At 46.9% G+C, this 20,000-nt stretch overlaps 2 protein-coding genes across 2 annotated transcripts in view; both read left to right on the top strand.

Moving 5' to 3' along the window:
• Window positions 1–241: 241 nt before the first annotated feature.
• Window positions 242–13,927, top strand: ftsj3 (FtsJ RNA 2'-O-methyltransferase 3). Its single transcript, XM_076279106.1, has 21 exons — window positions 242–399; window positions 681–786; window positions 1,039–1,085; window positions 1,208–1,287; window positions 1,458–1,557; window positions 1,930–2,124; window positions 2,424–2,539; window positions 2,909–3,013; window positions 3,527–3,627; window positions 3,975–4,061; window positions 4,472–4,633; window positions 4,993–5,128; window positions 6,280–6,473; window positions 8,225–8,342; window positions 9,098–9,191; window positions 9,598–9,745; window positions 10,884–10,981; window positions 11,068–11,170; window positions 11,683–11,866; window positions 12,822–12,916; window positions 13,081–13,927. Exons 1-21 carry the CDS (start codon window positions 333–335, stop codon window positions 13,394–13,396), a joined length of 2,652 nt encoding a protein of 883 aa, XP_076135221.1. The 5' UTR covers window positions 242–332; the 3' UTR covers window positions 13,397–13,927.
• Window positions 13,928–18,052: 4,125 nt separating this feature from the next.
• lim2.2 (lens intrinsic membrane protein 2.2) overlaps window positions 18,053–20,000 on the top strand; it is a 4,193-nt gene continuing 2,245 nt past the window's right edge. The window contains exons 1-2 of the mRNA XM_076277698.1: window positions 18,053–18,230; window positions 19,642–19,782. Of these exons, the coding sequence (XP_076133813.1) occupies window positions 18,053–18,230; window positions 19,642–19,782 (319 nt within the window). The remainder of the gene's footprint in view (window positions 18,231–19,641; window positions 19,783–20,000) is intronic.

The following is a 20,000-nucleotide window of genomic DNA, read 5'->3' as shown; positions in this document are numbered from 1 at the left end:
TTGTGCACTGTTTCAATAAAGAATAAACTAATGAATGAATATGAAATGTGACTCGTGTGTATTCTTTGTCGTATGGTCTTTTTTGCTTACAAAACGTGATGTAATTTAAATACATTTTGGGCATCATAGGACGCCTACAGGTGGCAGCAATGAACAGTTACGGCTCGGAGTTGGAAACAACCACTCGACAAGAGGAAGAAGACAAAGCGTGTTCTGACGTCACCTTCCTGCGCCAGCCAGCTGTACACACGTGTAGTGTTTTCGGGAAGCGGCTGGTTAAAAAGTTAACCTGAAGCCCATTATTATATAGGACACTACTTGTAGAATTGAAAATGGGTAAAAAGCTAAAGGTCGGAAAGACCAGAAAGGATAAATTTTACCATTTGGCGAAGGAGACGGGTAAGCACTAACATTTATAGTAGTATTAGTTGTTACGGTGCTAGCCAGCAGTGGCTACTATCATTAAACATTAAATGGAAGCGTGTACTAGGTTTGACAAGGCATGGCTTTCACTCATGACATGTTGAACATTAACAGTGGTGAACACAACATTAACGCGTGCCACAGTGAGCAATACTAGTAAAAACACGATTGATTGATTGCTTGCTTGGGGGGTTCGTCACAAGATCTAAGTTACCGTGTTGTTGACATAATCCTTCATCTCTGCTTTTGTCTACCAGGGTACAGATCCCGTTCGTCTTTCAAGCTAATCCAACTGAACAGAAAATTCCAGTTTCTCCAGAAGGCCCGGGCTGTGTTGGATCTTTGTGCGGCTCCCGGTGGTTGGTAGGTCCAGCACAGGGTGATCCCCCATGACATGCGCCTTTCAGGATGATTTTGAGGAGAAAAGACACGGACATTAACTGTTATTTGTGTGCTTATATTAATGTGTGATGACTAAACCAACCTTTGCAAATTTCTCATGAAACATGCATAGCTGTGTGAAATTTTTTCAGAAATAGATCCACCGTGTAGATGTGAAACGACAAGACCCATGCGTTTTCTAATATAATTACTTGTGTGACACTCTCATTTTAGGTTGCAGGTGGCATCTAAGTTTATGCCAGTGTCCAGTCTCATTATTGGTGAGTCTAGATTGAGCCAAATGACATCACCTTTTTTTTGATGTTTTACTGTAATTGCACAGCATGTAGTTGTTGTGTTTGTGGTCAGACACACTGGTTTAATTTGACCCTTCTTGACGTAGGTGTGGATCTGGTGCCCATTAAGCCGATCCCTAATGTGGTGGCCCTGCAGGAGGACATCACTACCGAGAAGTGCCGACAGGTATGATGCAAGGGGCGGGGTGGAGAGGGTGGAGTGGCTGTTCCGTAGGCTCTTGGGACGAAAGGCTCATGCATGTGTCCTCCCTCGTGCACATGTCCTCTGTCCCTCGTGCACGTGTCTTCTATCCCTCGTGCTCATGCACGTGTCCTCTGTCCCTCCGTCCTGCTCAGGCGTTGCGCAAGGAGCTCCAGACATGGAAGGTGGATGTGGTCCTTAACGATGGTGCACCCAACGTGGGAGCCAACTGGCAGCACGACGCCTTCTCTCAGGGTACGGCTTAATGCTCAAACTCCAGCAGACTCTCCTACCTGCAGCAGTGTTGTGTGTAGACTTATGTCATATACCTTGGATTGTTAAACAGTGAAATATATCTGCTGTCTATGAAAGTGCATGGACTTTTAGTTTGATAAAGCAGTTACCGGTAAATGCTTTTTCTGAAATTCTCACTTGATGTTTCTATAGAATACAAATAAACTTCATGTCTTCAAGTCTAAGCTGCTGTGATGGTCGGAATTAGGGAATGTTACTGGGACGATGTGAGAAGTGTCAAATGACAAGAAGTTTTTTGTAAGAAGAACTAGTTCTTCAGTGCTTCAGTACCGACAGTGCTTCTCATCACCTGTTCTGTCTGACCCCTCTCAGCCAACCTCACCCTCATGGCCCTCAAACTGGCGTGTGAGTTTCTGGCCAAAGGTGGGACCTTCGTGACCAAAGTGTTCCGCTCCAAAGACTACCAGCCGCTCATGTGGATCTTCCAGCAGTTCTTCAAGAAGGTCCAGGCCACCAAGCCCCAGGCCTCCCGTAACGAGTCCGCCGAGATCTTCGTCATCTGCCAGAGTGGGTGGCGTGTGTGTGTGTGTGTGTGTGTGTGTGTGTGTGTAAGTAGGCTTGGGAATCGGTTCCAAACATCCACATGTTAACGATTCCACTAATGATTCCAATACAAAGCTTTGTTTTAGAAATGTTTTTTTTTTTTAGAAATTTTAAAGCGTTCAACTTCTGTATTGATATTGCACACTTGGTATTCATTCTCTAAAACCACTTTAAATTAGACATTCAAAACCAACAACTCTCAAACTCTCATCCCTGTGTGTGTGTGGTGGATAAATGTTTTTATTTTCTGTCTTCCTCCACAGGCTTTCTGGCTCCAGATAAAATTGATAATAAGTTCTTCGACCCCAAATATGCCTTTAAAGAGGTGGAGGTGCAGGTCAAGACCGTTAAGGAGCTCGTCAACACAAAGAAACCAAAGGTGTGTGTGTGTGAATGTGCGTATGTATGTGAGTGTTTGAGAGTGTGTGAGAGTTTGCTCTGTGTCAGTGCCTCCCAGCCTGACTAGTATGTGTTGCTGTGTTCCAGGCTGAAGGATATGAGGTCTGTGTGTGTGTGAGTGTGACTGTGTGTGTGTGTGTGTGACTGACTGACCAGTGTGTGTTGCTGTGTTCCAGGCTGAAGGATATGAAGTGTGTGTGTGTCTGACCAGTGTGTGTGTGTGTGTGTGTGTGTGTGTGTGTGTGAGACTGACTGACTAGTATGTGTTGCTGTGTTCCAGGCTGAAGGATATGAGGTGTGTGTGTGTGTGTGTGAGACTGACTGACCAGTGTGTGTTGCTGTGTTCCAGGCTGAAGGATATGACGATGGAGACCTCACTCTGTACCACACCTTCTCCGTCACCGAGTTCCTTCGGGCTGAGAACCCTGTGGACTTCCTGAGCAAAGCCAACGAGGTGAGACCCACACACACACACACACACACACAAAGCCAGTGAAGTGAGCGCCTCGCTTGGACGCTGTCTTAGCCACACACACACACACAAAGCCAGTGAGGTGAGACCCTCGCTTGGATGCTCTCTTAGCCACACACACACACACACACACTCAAAGCCAGTGAGATCAGGGCTACCTTTGGACACACTGATCCATGTGTGTGTACTCCTAGGTCCATCATGTGCTTCCTGTGTTCTTAATTCACTTCCTGTGTTCTTAATGCACTTCCTGTGTTCTTAATGCACTTCATGCACTTCCTGTGTTCTTAATGCACTTCCTATGTCCATCATGCACTTCCTGTGTTCTTAATGCACTTCCTGTGTCCATCATGCACTTCCTGTGTCCATCATGCACTTCCTGTGTTCTTAATGCACTTCCTGTGTTCTTAATGCACTTCCTGTGTTCTTAATGCACTTCCTGTGTTCTTAATGCAGTTCTTGTGTCCTTAATGCACTTCCTGTGTCCCACTCCAGATCTCTTTTGACGACGCTGAGCTCGAGTCTCACTCCGCCACCTCGGAGGAGATCAAGGAGTGTTGCCGTGACATCAAAGTCTTGGGGCGGAAGGAACTCCGGTAAGCTGGTGCCAAACAGCTGTGTGTGTGTGTCTGCTTTGCTCTGCGTACTGTGTGTGTGCGTGTGCTGTGTGTTAAGACTGTTATGCTGCTATTCTGGCATCTGTTGTGGAGTGAAGCTTTAGTCAGGAGAAGGGCGATGTGTGCTTTCTCCAGTTCACTCCAGTCCTTTACTGATTGTGTGTGTGTGTGTGTGTGTGTGTGTGTGTGTGTGTGTGTGTGTGTGTGTGTGTGTGTGTGTGTGTGTGTGTGTGTGTGTGTGTGTGTGTGTGTGTGTGTGTGTGTGTGTGTGTGTGTGTGTGTGTGTGTGTGTGTGTGTGTGTGTGTGTGTGTGTGTGTTGTCCCAGACTGCTGCTGTCCTGGAGGGCCAAGCTGAGGCGCCATGTGGCCAAAAAAGTGAAGGAGGACGGCAGACAGACCGGTCAGGAGATCAGGTAACCGTTCACCTGGACACTCTGCCCTACTGGCAGTCACACATTCACACTCATTTATCCTCTCTCTCCTGCCCTCAGCCTTCACCTCTCCTCTCTCTCTCTCTCCTCTTCTCTTCTCTTCTCTTCTCTCTCTGCGATGTGTGATAACCCCTCTCTCTCTCTCTCTCTCTCTCTCTCTCTCTCTCTCTCTCTCTCTCTCTCTCTCTCTCTCTCTCTCTCAATTCAATTCAATTCAATTCAATTCAATTCATTTATTTATTGGCATGACTGTTCAGGTTACAATATTGCCAAAGCATTAAGAACAAAAAAAAAGCAAAAACATGGAATAATCAAAATAGGAGACATTAATAATAGTTATACTAATAAAAAACTCTCTCTCTCCTCCTCTTCCTCTTTCTGTCTCCTGTCAGTATGGGTTCTGATGAAGAGAGTGACTCCGACGGTCAGGATGCGGGTGGGGAGCGAGCAGCTCCGTCTGCAGGGCGAGGCGATGACGATGGCGAGGATGAGGAGGAGGAGATGGATAAGAAGCTGGCGCAGCTGAAAGCAGAGGAGATCGCTGAGCTCAAACGGTGCGGCCCTCCTGTTGAACGCTCATCTGCTCTCATGCGTTAAACACACTCCTCAGATTAACCTCATTCAGTGGTGGAGCAGTGTCCTAACCCAAGTGTGTGTATGCATTTGTGTCCGTCTCTGTGTGTGCGTGTGTGTGTGTGTGTGCGCGCCTGTGTGTGTGTGTGTGTGTGTGTGTGTGTGTGTGTGTGTGTGTGTGTGTGTGTGTGTGTGTGTGTGTGTGTGTGTGTGTGTGTGTGTGTGTGTGTGTGTGTGTGTGTGTGCGCGCGCCTGTGTGTGCGTGTGTGTGTGCGCCTGTGTGTGTGCGCTGATGTGTGCCTGTGTGTGTGTGTGTGTGCGCGGCCGTGTGTGTGTGTAGGAAGAAGAAGAGGCTGCTGAAGGACAGGCGTAAGCAGAGGGAGAGGGTGGAGCTGAAGATGGACTTGCCCGGGGTGTCCATCGCCGACGGCAACGACAACTCCATGTTCTCCCTCAACACCATCAATAAGGCCAAGGTGTGTGTGTGTGTGTGTGTGTGTGAGAGAGAGAGAGAGAGAGTGTGTGCACGTTTGGGGAGGTTTTGTCAACAATGATAATGGACATTTATTCTTTTTTTTCACTTGTACAGAATGTGTATGTGAAAGTCTTGCAGAGTTCTTTATTGATGCTCCTTCGTGATGTTAATGGAAAAAAGTGAAATATTTAAATGTCTTTTTTTAGGTCCATTTATAATTTAATCAGAGTGAGACTCAACTCAAGTGCAAGGGATCAAACTCAAGGGATCCAAGTCTTGAGTGAACCATTTCAAAGAGGCCAGATTTATTTTGTGCAAACTTGTGACAGTAAACAAACTCTTACAGTATAAATTGGGACGGCTACTATGGGCAATCACCCCTCATTACTGAGTGTGTTTCCTGATTGCCTGGAGTGTGTTCTGTTGGTCAGTGCTCGTGTGTGTGTGTGTGTGTGTGTGTGTGTGTGTGTGTGTGTGTGTGTGTGTGTGTGTGTGTGTGTAATGGTGTTTATATAGCAGAAGCCTGAGTAAATGCTATAGTTGGAAAGTGGAAAGTTTATGTTCTCGTCACTAATGGTGCTTGTGACTGTGTGACCTCTCAGTGTGACTTGCGTCATCTCAGCTCTCCCTGTCCACTCTGCTGTTCCTTCCTGTTCTGATACCCATGGCCTAGCCTCCACGTTCTCCGTGAGGAGAGAGTTTGGCCGTTCCTCTCCTGCCCTGTGTGAGCTTAGAGTTCTATAACCCTGTCTTGCCCCCCACCCTGTGTGAGCTGCGAGATCTGTAACCCCCGTCTTGCCCCCCTGCCCCACCCCAGAACAGTCCTATAACCCCGTCTTGCCCCCCTGCCCCACCCCAGAACAGTCCTATAACCCCGTCTTGCCCCCCTGCCCCACCCCAGAACAGTCCTATAACCCCGTCTTGCCCCCCTGCCCCACCCCAGATTAATTCTATAACCCTATCTTGCTTTCTGCCCCTTCCCAGGCCCTAGACCCCATACCCTAGAGTTCTCTAACCCCCGTCTCGCCCCTGCCCCTTCCCAGACGCTGCGTGAAATCAGTTCTATAACCCTGTCTTGCCCCCCTTCCCCTTCCCAGGCGCTCTGTGAGATCAGTTCTATAACCCTGTCTTGCCCCCCCCTGCCCCACCCAGGCGCTGTGTGAGATCTCCGGTGGGGACATGAAGGCGGTGGACGCCCTTCTGGACGAGGATGAGGAGGGCGAGGACGACGTGTACTTCTCTGATGAAGAGGAAGACAAGATCTCGCTGGCCTCCGACCTCGACTCGGACGACATGGAGGAGGTGGAGCAGAAGGAGAAAGAGATGGACAAGAAGCCCAAGAAGAAGTAACGCATCACTTCCTGTTTACGTTCCCGCCTTTCTCTGTCTGTGTTCTAAATCGGATTAAATCCAGAGGTTGTAAAAAGGGAGATTCCAGTCTTAGGGGGGAAAAGGCATAAGAGTTAACTAGCTTTAGCATTGGTTTGAAAAGGCGTAAGAGTTAACTAGCTTTAGCTTCGGGTGACAAGACGTACGAGTTAATTAGCTTTAGCGTCGGGTGACAAGACGTAAGCGTTAACCACCTTTAGCTTCAGACACGTGGATCCCGTAGGACAGGGGTATTCAATTAATCTTCAGCGAGGTCCAGTTACGGAAAATTTCCTCAAGCCAAAGGTCCGGAGCATCATAATGTTTAACGTGCGTGTTCAGGCTATGTATATGTATGTATAATATTAGGATGGATGGATGGAGCTTAGTTGTAGATAGATAGATAGATAGATTATATATAGATAGATAGATAGATAGATAGATAGATAGATAGATAGATAGATAGATACTTTATTGATCCCCTAGGGGAAATTCAAGAAATAGAAGATTGCAGGCCTAGGCCTAATGTTTAATGTGAAATAAAATAAGAAGCCTAAAAGGCAACATTCGAAATGAGGAGAAATAAGGCAAGATAAGAGTAGCCTAATTGGGGAGAAAAACTGCCTTGGCTATTTTTAAGATCTTGAGCTGAGACAAGGATGGATATTCCACAGCTGGTTCCTTGAACCCATTAATCAGCTAGTTTAATTTTTTTTTTTTTTTTTTTATGTTGACCCGAAACCCAGGAATATCACGTTGTTGGGCAGTAAATGCATGTAGGCTTAACTAGATTGCCATATTGCCTTCTTAAATCGTGTGGTCTGTGGTCTCAGTTCACTGTTGAATGGGCCTAGCCTACCCTATGCTTGCTCAAAATATATGCTTTGTCTAGTAGAGGTGTTTCAAATTGCCGCTTAAAATCACCTGTCTCAGAATATAGGCTATAGAAGAGGTCCAGGGCAATTCCGCGCAAAACTGTCACATCCATATTTAGTTGGCGTTACGGACGTGACAGTTTTGCGTGGTATTGCCCCCGTATCGTTATATAAAGCTCTGTTCTCGCTGTCTAGCTTTCTCCTCTTTGAGCAATCGATGATTTGAAAATAACTTACTTATCGTTAACTTAGATATCCATCTGATTGTTTCTCGTCCCGTCTCCTCTCCTCGCTCGTTTCAGGCTATCAGTCTCTTCTCCATAGTAGGCTACTTTACTCACTGACTCGACTTTATCAGAATTCACAGATTTCACTGGCTGAGTAGCAGCAAGCGAAATGATATGGTTCCTGAAGCTCCTGAAGTAAATGCTGTTATCCTAACCAACGAAACATTTAGCGCAGCTTTGAAATCTTGCGTGAAAATCTAAATTAGGCTATTATGGTCTGGGTCCGGATAGGATCACGTCACGGTCCGGACTCGGACCGCGGTCCGCCATTTGGTGATGGCTGCCGTAGGATAACATTGAAACAAAACAGCTTCCGATAGTTAGCAATTGCATTTTTGCTAATAAGAAAACTGCTGAGATTGCTATCTCCCCTAATTACAACATCTCTGGTAAATCTTCAGACTGTTTGAGTTTACTTTCTCTGGACTGATTTCCCAGTTTTAACACTTAGTCAGGAGATTCTCCTCTTTGCTGATTGGTTGTTCTGCTGTATTGGTGGTTTATTCTCTTTCCTGATTGGTTGTGCTCCTGTATTGATGGTTTATTCTCTGTGCTGATTGGCTGTAGGGTGACCTTCAGTGCCCCTGAGGAGGATGAGGAGGAAGGCCAGGACAATGAGCTGCTGGTCGACCTGGAGGAGAAAGACGAGAAGAAAGAACGCGAGACCAGCATGTGGTTCAGCAAGGTTGGACACACCGCACACACCGCACACACAGCAAGGTTGGACACACCGCACACACCGCACACACAGCAAGGTTGGACACACCGCACACACCGCACACACAGCAAGGTTGGACACACCGCACACACCGCACACACAGCAAGGTTGGACACACCGCACACACCGCACACACAGTCACCATTGTATGTAATAGAAATATTTAGATATAAACAATTCCAGGCACTTGAAAGTCAGTAAAGTGTAACCAGACTGTACTGATGTGTCCAGCCACCAGGGGGCCCTGTTGAGTGCACATCAGTTGTGTGTATGTTTTTCTGTTGAAGTTAAAAATGAGTTCTAGATGAGATGTGGTGGGATTAAAGGTCCCACCGCATCAGGGGTATTGGACAAGAGCAGGAACCGTCACAGTCTTCAGCTTCAGTCTGTCATCATGTGCAGCTGGAGCTGGATGAGGAGACAGTGTGTGCGTGCGTGTGTGCGTGCGTGTGTGCGTGCGTGTGTGCGTGCGTGTGTGCGTGCGTGTGTTGCTGACTCTTGTGTTCTCTTGAAGGGCATCTTCTCTGAGCTGGAGCTGGATGAGGAGACATTGTGTGTGTTTGTGCGTGTGTGTGTGTGTGTGTGTGTTGCTGACTCTTGTGTTCTCTTGAAGGGCATCTTCTCTGAGCTGGAGCTGGATGAGGAGACAGTGTGTGTGTTTGTGTGTGTGTGTGTGCGTGCGTGTGTGTGTGTGTTGCTGACTCTTTTGTGTTCTCTTGAAGGGGATCTTCTCTGAGTTGGAGCTGGATGAGGAGACTGATGCACTGAAGGAGATTAGGCAAACTCAGATACTTCAGAGCAAACAGGCCACCACAGGTGAGTGTGTGTATGTGTGTGTGTTTGCTTGTGTGTGTTTGATAGTGTGTATACGCGTGCGTTGAACCTTCTGCGTGTGAAACGACACAGGGAAAGGAGTGTTCTGTGTTTGAGCGTGTGTGTGTGCATACGTGTGTGTTTGTATGAGTGTGTGTGCGTGCATACGTGTGTGTGTTTGTATGAGCATGTTTGCGTGCACACGTGTGTGTGTGTGCGTGCATAGGTGTGTGTGTGTTTGTATGAGTGTGTGTGCGTGCATAGGTGTGTGTGTTTGTATGAGTGTGTGTGCGTGCATACGTGTGTGTGTTTAAATGTGTCTTTATGTTGAGCCTTCTACGTGTGTGAATCGTGTGTGTGTGTGTGTGTGTGTGTGTGTGTAACCTGTCCTGTGTTGCTGCAATAAAAGGGCGAAAGAGGAAAGCTGAGGAGCAGCCATCAGAGGAGCAGGAGAAGGAAGAGGAGGGGCCTTCACAGGAAGTGACTGCAGTGACACAGGAAAAGGACGAGGAGAGTGGGAGTGACTCTGACGACGACAGCAGCAGCGATGATGAGAAGTGAGTGAATGGAGGAGGACGAGGAGGAGGAGGAGGAAGGGGGGGAGGATGAGGAAGGGGTGAGGGGAGGAGGAGGAAGGGGGGGTCAGGGATTAATTTGTATTTTATTATTACAGTAAAAATAAGACATAATACAGAGATAGCATATGGATAAGAGGAGAAAATAAAATAAAAAACAAAAACACACACACACACACACACAGGCATGCACGCAGAACACAGCACACTTAACTAAACCGGACAGTGAGGACAGGTGTTTACGTGGTTCTGAGGACAGGTGTACTAACTGTAGCTAACTGTATAAGTTCAGATTGCAATTTTAAAGGCCCCCTATGCAAAATTTTTCAACTTCATAAAACAGTTTAGAAATCATTGTGATGGTTAAATGACCTGTTGTGGCCAGAATGGCGGCTTTCCCAGGTCTCTCTCTACTGCAAGATCTGCACTAGCGTCCCGGCAGTGTCTGAATCAGGAAGTCCCGTGAGAAGCTCCTCAAGCTCCGATTAGCCATGCCGGCTAGCTATTAGATGGCTTCATCTTTTACATTTTCATCGTGGCAGAGCCAGTGAAAAGGCCAAAAAGACGGTTGTGAAATATGCACCCCAAAGCTGTAGGGGGTGCTCCGTAGAGAAAAATGGGACAACAAAAGTGAGACATCGGCGAAGAAATGACTGGAGTTACAGAGTGGCCCTTTAAAGATGATGCCTTTGCATTAGCCCTAGCGTGAATGAGGACAGATGTGCGAAAGGTCATTAGAGGTCAGAACAGCTCTGTGATTTGGCAGAGATCGCAGAGAGAGTGAGAGAGAGTTGGCAAAATGATAGCCTGTCGATAACTTGGCCGGTAGTCCAACATCCCTTTCAGCAGACGCACTCTGGAGTGGAACCCAGGGCGTCCTGTCTCGGCATCCTGTCTTGGCGTCCTGTCTTCTGAAGCCACTCTCACTCCCTTTGGTCTCTCTGTAGAGTTAAAGGTTGTATGAGTAATTTCAGGCCCAAAAAAACCAAACATAAATGATCACATTCATCTAATCTTTCCTAACGATCCACTAGCTGTCTGCCCCATAAGCAAGCCGTCAAAAAAATGCGTCTCTGTTCTTACCATCGGTTGGTAAACGCCTCTTTTGCCATCTCTCCAGAGACATCGCCCAGATGAAGAGGTCCGCAGGGTCGCGCGGTAACCACGGAGACGGCGACAACGACGACGACTTCCAAGTTGTGCCGGTGGAGAGCACCAGTGAGTATGAGCTCTGCTGGTCTCTGTGTGTGGTTGTCACGGTAACGGCACTACGGTAACACTGTGACCGTCTCACCTGTGCCCAGGTAAGAAGGCGCGCGTCCTGACCCCAGAGGGACTGGCCCTGGGGACCGAGATCGCCACCTCCAAGAAGAAAAGCAGAGACCTGATCGACGGCTCCTTCCACAGGTAGGCTTGTGAGTGTGCGTGTGTGTGTGCGTGTGTGTGTGCGTGTGTGTGTGTGTGTGTAAACTGCCTGTCTCAACTCTAAGACTGAGTGCACATGTGTCAAAGTCGAGGCCCGCGGGCCAAATGCGGCCTGCTACATCATTTGATGCGGCCCGTGAGAGCTGGCTTTTTAGAGTAGCCTATTCACTTGAAAAGAAATGTCTGTGTATTATTCACTCCAAGTTGGCCTACCATAATTACACATAATGTAATTACACAATTACCGGTACATAATTTTACTACCATAATTACACATAATGTCACTGCACTGTAGCCCATGACAGTAGGCTATTTATATTTTACATTTTTGATTTAAATGTGAAATAAACTAACTTTTAACTACACACTACCTGGCAGGCGCCCATTTCTTTGTGCAGGAGAGAGTGTGAGAGTGCACGCCCTGGGAGATAGATGATGTCACTAACATAACATTTCAACCTTGTGTGTGTGTGTGTGTGTGTGTGTGTGTCCAGGTTTGCGAGCTCCGAGACCACATGGGGTGTGCCAGCGTGGTTTGTGGACGATGAGAAGAAGCACAGGAAGAAGCCCATCCCAGTCTCCAAGGAGATGGTGGAGGAGTACAAGCAGCGCTGGAGGGAGATCGACGCCCGACCCATCAAGAAAGTAGCCGAGGCCAAGTCCCGCAAGAAGAGACGGGTGAGACACACATACACACAAAACACACACACAAAACACACACAGAACTAGCCGAGGCCAATGGCCCGCAAGAAGATATGGGTGAGATACTTACACACACACACACAAGCAGCTTTCAGGGGAGCAACATCTGTCAATCACAAACAGACATACACATGCATGTGTACTGACCTTTTTACTTTTTACTGACCTTTCGACCGAATAATGGCAGTACGAAAATGGCCACTGAGCTTATAACAATAACTTATAAATGGATGAAGGCCGCTGAGATTATAACAAGAATTTATGAATGGATGAAGGCCGCTGAGATTATAACAAGAATTTATAAATGGATGAAGGCCGCTGAGATTATAACAAGAACTTATAAATGGATGAAGGTAACAAGTGGCAGCAAGAGGCTACTGGTGGCTGATTGAAAAATGTACTCCTGTTGGTCCAGTCTTTATCACTGATATTAATGTGGAATATGATGCTCTAAGCACACAGAGTCAGATTGTGTTTTGCAGCATGACGTCTTTCTTTTAGTCTGGAGCTGCGTGAAGACGATATTCAGCCGCTAAAATGTTTTAAAAACAAATGCCCAATACTCCTTACACCATGTCCGAACAGGATCCGAGCGAGTGCCTGTCAATGTTGTCTGTCTACACTGAATCCGTTAAATATGCCTTTCTATTGGGTCATGTTTCTCATTCCAAAAAGCAGAGCAAAGCGAACGACAGAAAGAACATAGACACCGGGCGTCCTGCCAACCTAGCGAAACGGCGAACCCAGTGAAACCAGGCGAGCGTTTGAGCTCCAAAGCCACTAATTTGCTGTTCCTGTGTGGTTATCAGAGTTTAATCTGAGTGTGGTAATCTGTGTGTGGTTGTGCGCGTGTGTGTGGTTGTGCGCGTGTGTGTGTGTGGTTGTGCACGTGTGTGTATGTGTGTGTGTGCGCGCGCGCATGTGTGTACAGATGCTGAAGAAGATGGAGCAGGCTAAAAAGAAGGCGGAGGCTGTGGTGAACACTGTGGACATCTCTGAAAGAGAGAAAATGGCACAGCTCAGAAGGTCAGTTTAACACACACACACACACACACACACACACACACACTTCCACCATCACACACACACACACTCCGTGGGCCTCTTATTCCCATACGTGAGCTGGTCTCCCACAGCAGATTGACTCGTCCTCTCCTCTTCCTCTCCTCCTCCTCCTCCTCCTCCTGCAGCATCTATAAGAAGGCGGGCGTGGGCAAGGAGAAGCGCGACGTCACCTACATCGTGGCCAAGAAGGGGGCGGGCCGCAAGGTTCCGCGTCCGTCTGGCGTGAAGGGCCAGTTCCGCGTGGTGGACTCGCGCATGAAGAAGGACATGCGAGGCCTGCAGCGCAAGGAGCAGCGAGAGCGCGGGGGCAAAGGCGGCGGGGGCAAAGGCAGGGGGGGCAAGAGGGGGGGTCCAGCAGGCAGGGGGGGCAGGGGGGGCAGGGGGGGTCCAGCAGGCAGGGGGGGCAGGGGGGGAAAGGGAGGAGGAAGGGGACGCAAGTAAACAGGAAGTCGTCGTCCCCTGTCCCCCCACCAAACTACGCCTGTAATGACTTGTGCAGAGACACACACGCACACACCGGCTTGAGCTTGGGAATAACCCCACCCCACCCCACCCCAGGGGAATCCTCTCCTGTCATGCATACCCATGGTGCATTGTGGGTAGACTGCAGGATCTGCTTCTCTTTTTTTTTTTTTTTTTTTAAATTGACTGTGGGGTCAGGATGCTGTCGCCATGGCTACCTGTCGGAGGATGTGAAATCTCGCCTAACAGGCAAAAGCTTTTTCAGCGATGTGTGTGTCTGGATCACATGCCCTACACACACTCTGTGTATGAGACATTTTGCCTAAAGATGGAAGTTTGTTTTCCTTCTTACTGTCAAAATGATGTACTTTACGAATAGGTTTGTATTGTTCTATGGTCATGTATATGCATTTTCAGGTTTGTGATCATTGTAAATGATAAAGGCAAAAATGTATGTCATCTTTGAAATAAACTTTACATAAACTCCTTGCTTTGAGTGGTAGGGGTATATACATGCATGTAAAAGGCTGATTAATCAATACATATTCCGTACTTTTGGAGTACATATATTTCTGTATTGTAGCCTGTGGGGAGCCATTAGCCTGGTTAGCACGCAGACCTCATTTGTAATTGAGAATGGGTCAGGAAAGGTTCATTGACTTATGACTTCCTGCAGGGGCGTAACTAATAGTGAAAATTCAAATTGGGTCATTAGACTTAACATATTGTTTCAAAAGTGTAGCAATCTCGAAAATAAAGGTTTTAAATGTAGTTGTTCACTCAATTCCAAATACACGTCCATACCGGATTATCGATTGTATTTGTGTTTTAGATTGTTTTAGGGACGATGGAAATGGACTTCAATAGACTCTTCACCAGACGGACCTGCAGAGCAAATCCCAGATTTGCCAAAGGTTCATATGGATATTCTCAGGCAAGGGCTAATCTGTAAGGCAAGGGCTAATCTGTAAGTCCAGAACGGCCGTCCATTCGATGAAAAGGCAGAAGGCCTCTTCATTCTTAATAAAATAATAGTTAAATGAATAAATAGAAAACAAGAATATAACATGTAAACAGATCATTTACATGTTATAAGGGGTTTACAGTGAGCTACCCCTGTCTTGCCTACAGACTAGAGGTCAAACATATTTGACAGTGTTGCTTTCTTTAGGCTACAAGATAAGGTTGATAAGATTTCTTTTTTTTTCTACCCTTAGTAAACGTCATGTTGAGGTGAGTTTAACAGATGTGACCTTTAGATTATTCAAAGATGCTATAGATGCTCAGGAGCTAGGCCTACTCTAGATGTAGCCTCTATGTGATGAGATCAAACTCCCAATAGACTTGCTTAAAATGAGTTGAACATAACTACCTGTGTAGGTTTTTATATGCTGTACTGTAATATGCCATATTCAATGCATGTAATATATTTTAAGTCAATTTATCAATTAGTTTCCACAAAATATACCAGAAGTCATCATTTAAGGGGTTATTTTTTAAAAGTGTCTTCACCGGGGAGCATATGCCCCTGAACCCCCCTAGCCTTTCAGAGGCCCAGAAGTATTTTATGTCATGGGACCCAAATTGTCCAGCAGCACCCAATCAATAATGACCATTTTTGTAAAATGGGACCAACTATTTTGAATGTGATACCTTGACTGACAAAGTATGTTAGACAGCAAAGATGAGATGAGTATGCGTGCATAGTATGTTAGACAGCAAAGATGAGTGTATGCGTGCATAGTATGTTAGACAGCAAAGATGAGTGTATGCGTGCATAGTATGTTAGACAGCAAAGATGAGAGTACAGTATGCGTGCATAGTTTGTTAGACAGCAAAGATGAGTGTATGCGTGCATAGTATGTTAGACAGCAAAGATGAGTGTTTGCGTGCATAGTATGTGAGACAGCAAAGATGAGTATGCGTGCATAGTATGTTAGACAGCAAAGATGAGTGTATGCGTGCATAGTATCGTGCATAGTATGTGAGACAGCAAAGATGAGAGTACAGTATGCGTGCATAGTATGTGAGACAGCAAAGATGAGTGTATGCGTGCATAGTATGTGAGACAGCAAAGATGAGAGTACAGTATGCGTGCATAGTATGTGAGACAGCAAAGATGAGTGTATGCATGCATAGGCTACTGCGTAGGGTAGTGGGCCGATTTGGAAGGAAGTTTAGGGCCTTTTTCTAGTCCCAGTCCGTCCCTGTTCCCAGGCTACACAAGGGCATCATGACAGTGAAAGGAAGTCCCTGGCTGTTGGGAGGCCGTGACCCACTGCAGGGCCCAGATAAGGCTTAGGCCAGCGGCCAGAAGCTATCGGAGATATGGAGAGCAGAGCTGTACTGGCATGCTGAAGCATGTCTTGGAATCCTGTGGAGGGTTTTTAGATCTTGGCAGTGGAAAAGAGGGATAGCCTTTAAACAGGGTTTCCATGAGTCATGGCATTTCTGGAATATCATGGAATTTTAGAAAGTATAGGGAATTTGATCATTTTGGGGGCAAAGTCATGGAATATCAGGGAATCTAAAAAAGTCAAAGATTTCTGAACACTCTGTGGCTACTCTGAAATCTTTGGTCAGTATATTGTACCATTCGTTGTATAGTAAATCATGGAAATTCAGATTTTTTTGTCAGGGAAAAGTCATGGAATTTTACATTTGACTTAAAGTGGGAACCCTGTTTAAAAAATGTGTAAAATCTTGTCAGTGGAAATGAGGGATAACCTTTAAATAATTTTGTAAGTCTTGTCTGTGAAAATGAGGGAGAACCTGCAGAATGTTTTAAAATCTCTGTCAGCCATGATCAGCGGCTTTCACTCAAGACGAATGAGGGAAAGAGAGAGAAAGGTATGGAGATTCTGGCAAAACAAACTGAGAGGGAGATCAGGGTGTGTGTGTCTGTGAGACAGAGAGAGTGATTGACAGACATGTGGTACCCCCCCACTGGAGTTGGAGACTAGGAGAACTGTGTGGGGGGAGGAGTGGAGGGGAATGGAGTGATGGCAGCACTGTGGCAGAAGTGAGAGCTTGCACAGAGAGAGAAAGAGAAAGAGAGAGGGATGAGCTCACTGCTCACGTGCTGCACTGGATCATTCGTTCCATTGTGGTGGAGATAAAGCCAACTGGCCCTGGTGCTTTAAAAAGCAAAGAGACCCTCAGACTGCAGCTGCACACTGGGGAGACACACACACCGCTGCCATCACAGGTACTCACACACACACACACACACACACACACACAAAGCTAATATAACAATTAAGACACCACATACACACACAGAGTCAATATAACACACCTAGCACACACACACTAGATCTACACAACATTTATCACTGACACATCACCATAGTGAGTGTAAAGTACCTTACTTACACTAACACTTACCACTTTAACACTCAACACTAACACATCACCACAGAGGTCCTTGTTTACACTACTCACACTAAGACGTAACACTTTGACACCAACACACAGCACCACCACATTAGCACAGCCACACTAGTGGAGAATAACCAAATCCAGGCGTAACCATGACGAACTGAGTCACAATGGTCAGATGTTCTAGAATCCTCTCCCTGAATTCTGCTTAAACAAATAATCATCTGGTCGGAGGTCTTGCCGCCTGTGTTATCGATGCGTCGTGGGTTTAAGCAAATTCAGCCTCTAGCACCATGGCATTGCTGCCGCTGTTTCTGTTTGTGTTTGAAAACGACGGAGATGACAGTTTAACACAATGGGTCAGATTGTTCACGGTCAGTGGCTGTGTCCAGCAGGGAGCTCTTTCCTGCTTTTCTGCTTTCTCTGAGGTTCCCTGCAGAACAGAGCTGGTATTTAGCAGATGAATGTTGGATTGTGCAGTGCAACGCTTTGTCAAACACCACAGGCCAGTTCTGCTGTGTTTGAGGGTGGGAGGATGGGTGTGTGTGTGTGTGTGTGTGTGTGTGTGGGGGGGGGGGGGGTGGCGCATCATGGTGAGGGTTGAAATGTGCTGATGTGGTGGGTGCTGTGTGGACAGTTCACATTCATGGTTGAGAAAGGGGTAGATTAATTAATTGCCCCCGCAGTCTTTTTCACAGGGGCTTCGGGTGGCAGAATTTATAGTGTGTCCAGCTGTGTTCCACGAGAGCAGCTCCTGGTACATGGCTGGCCCCTTCATCTCAAACCTGCTGAGTCACCTTCTGGATGTAAGTGGGCTTTTCCACTGCTGAGTCACCTTGTGGATGTAAATGGCCTTCTCCACTCCACTCCGCTCATGACGCCACAGATTCCATTTGAGGTGGAGGTTACTGTAAGACTGTATGTTTCAATAATTGTATTTATTCATGCATTTAGCTGATGCTCTTATCCGAATCGGCTTACAGAGACCACTAACAGAGACAGTCCCACCGGGGCAACTAGGAGATTAACTGCCCTGGTCAGGGGCAAAGCGGTTGCAGGCAGCCAGGAATAAAACTCCATGTTAGAGATTCAAAACACTTCCAGGTGTCTCAGACAGACAGGCATCATTGCAAGTCTTGTTTGCAGGTTGATGTTTAGTGACCCATGTTTCCCTCTCCGCTCCCAGTGACCACGGCCTGACCTTGTGTGCCTGTTGATCTCCAGGAGGACTGTGCTATCCCAGGTCTCCCCTTGATGTTGTACACGTGGGCAGGTGGGGGCACCCTCTGTGGTGTGGCTGCCCTGGTGCTGCTCATAGTTTCCACGGCGACCGACTTCTGGATGCAGTACCGTTACTCGGGCAACTCGGCCAACCAGGGACTGTGGAGATTCTGCATCAACAACAAGTGCCATGCTCACACTCTCACTGTGGGTGAGTGACCGCGCGCACACACACACACACGCCCACCCACATACACTCACTCTCACTCTCACTGTGGGTGAGTGACCGCGTGCACGCACACACACACACACACACACACACACACACACACACACACACACACACACACACACACACACACACACACACACACACACACACACACACACACACACTTACTGGATGAGTGGACAAACACACACAGTTGACAAGCACTCGGTGTAGGTGAGGGGCCATACACACTCTTATAGGGGCTGAGTGGACAGAAGCACACACACACACACACACACACACACACACACACACACACACACGCGCACACACGCGCGCGCGCGCGCGCTGACGTACGCTCACACACCCAAGTTTACTGAGGGGAGTACTGTAGGCACATTCCTCCTTGTTATGGGAGAGTGACTACAGTACACACTCTCATACAGTCACACTACACTACACACACTCACTCAAATTAGGGCGGGCAGCCTAATGTCCTTCCTTCTACACACACACACACACACACACACACACGATCTGAAAGGAAGCAGATAAGGACTTTGCAGGATAAGGGTTAGATTGTGTGCAGAGATCATCCCTACTGTACTTTCTCTTCGTGCGCACACTGGGAAGGATGGGACTTCTGTTTGTTGCACCAGATTGCACTTTGACTGCCAGGTCAACGAGCCTGGCCCTTTGGCATGGTGTTGTTGTGTTGTTGGTTGGTTGTGTGTTTGTGTGTGTGTGTGCATGTGTGTATGTGTGTGTAAGTTTTAATTTTGTTTAAAAAGTTTTTATGCTGAAAGTATGTTTTGTATGCAGAATCATCAGTAGCCTAAGGGTGTGAAGGTTGTGTGTGTAAATGTTTTTGAATGTTCGTGTGGATACTGTTTGTTGTAAAATATTGTTGTTTTTATATTTAAAATGTGATTTGTGACGCAATACCTTTTTTTTGCCCCCGTTTTTGACGAGTTTAATACATTCAGTGCAACTCTGGTAAACATTCCTGCAGTCAGTCGGCAAGTCAAAAGACATTCTCAAACTGTTCCTAGAGGATTTCCGGTTGAAACTTTCAAAACGATTGCAGATACTTTGCAATGTGGTGGTGGCTACACCGCCTCAAAGTTTGTCTACATAATGTTTAAGTCCCAGAACTTGACCTGTAGAATATTTTTGTTCCATTCCAACATTTTTCTACCCTTGATTTTTCATCAGTTTTACACTTTCATAAATGTCTTTATTATGGAGGCCATGTCATATATATGTGTGTGTGTGTGTGTGTGTGTGTGTGTGTGTGTGTGTGTGTGTGTGTGTGTGTGTGTGTGTGTGTGTGTGTGTGTGTGTGTGTGTGTGTGTGTGTGTGTGTGTGTGTGTGTGTGTGTGTGTGTTTGTTTGTGTTTGTTTTCCACAGCTTTCTGGGACGCCACGCGTGCCTTCATGCTGCTCGCCATCCTGAGCTGCTTTGCTGGAGTGGTGCTCGGCCTCAGCGCCTTCGCCAATGGAGCCAAGAGCAGGAGAGTGCGGACCGGAGGCATCGCCCTGCTGCTGTCAGGTCTGCACACGCTCACACACACATAGACACACACGCTCACACACACACACACATAGACACACACACACACGCTCACACACACATAGACACACACACACATAGACACACTTACACACACACGCTCACACACATAGACACACACACATAGACACACACACACACACACGCTCACACACACACACTTACACACACACACACACACACACACACACACACAC

The sequence above is a fragment of the Alosa pseudoharengus genome, unplaced genomic scaffold, assembly GCF_046254945.1.
Source record: "Alosa pseudoharengus isolate Yale_2024_CS ecotype anadromous, Long Island Sound unplaced genomic scaffold, YU_APseudo_1.1 YU_APseudo_1.1_scf_11, whole genome shotgun sequence".
NCBI classification, from domain to species: Eukaryota; Metazoa; Chordata; class Actinopteri; order Clupeiformes; family Clupeidae; genus Alosa; species Alosa pseudoharengus.
The sequence above is the reverse complement of the archived record's forward strand: the minus strand, read 5'-3'. Positions and strand labels throughout refer to the sequence as shown.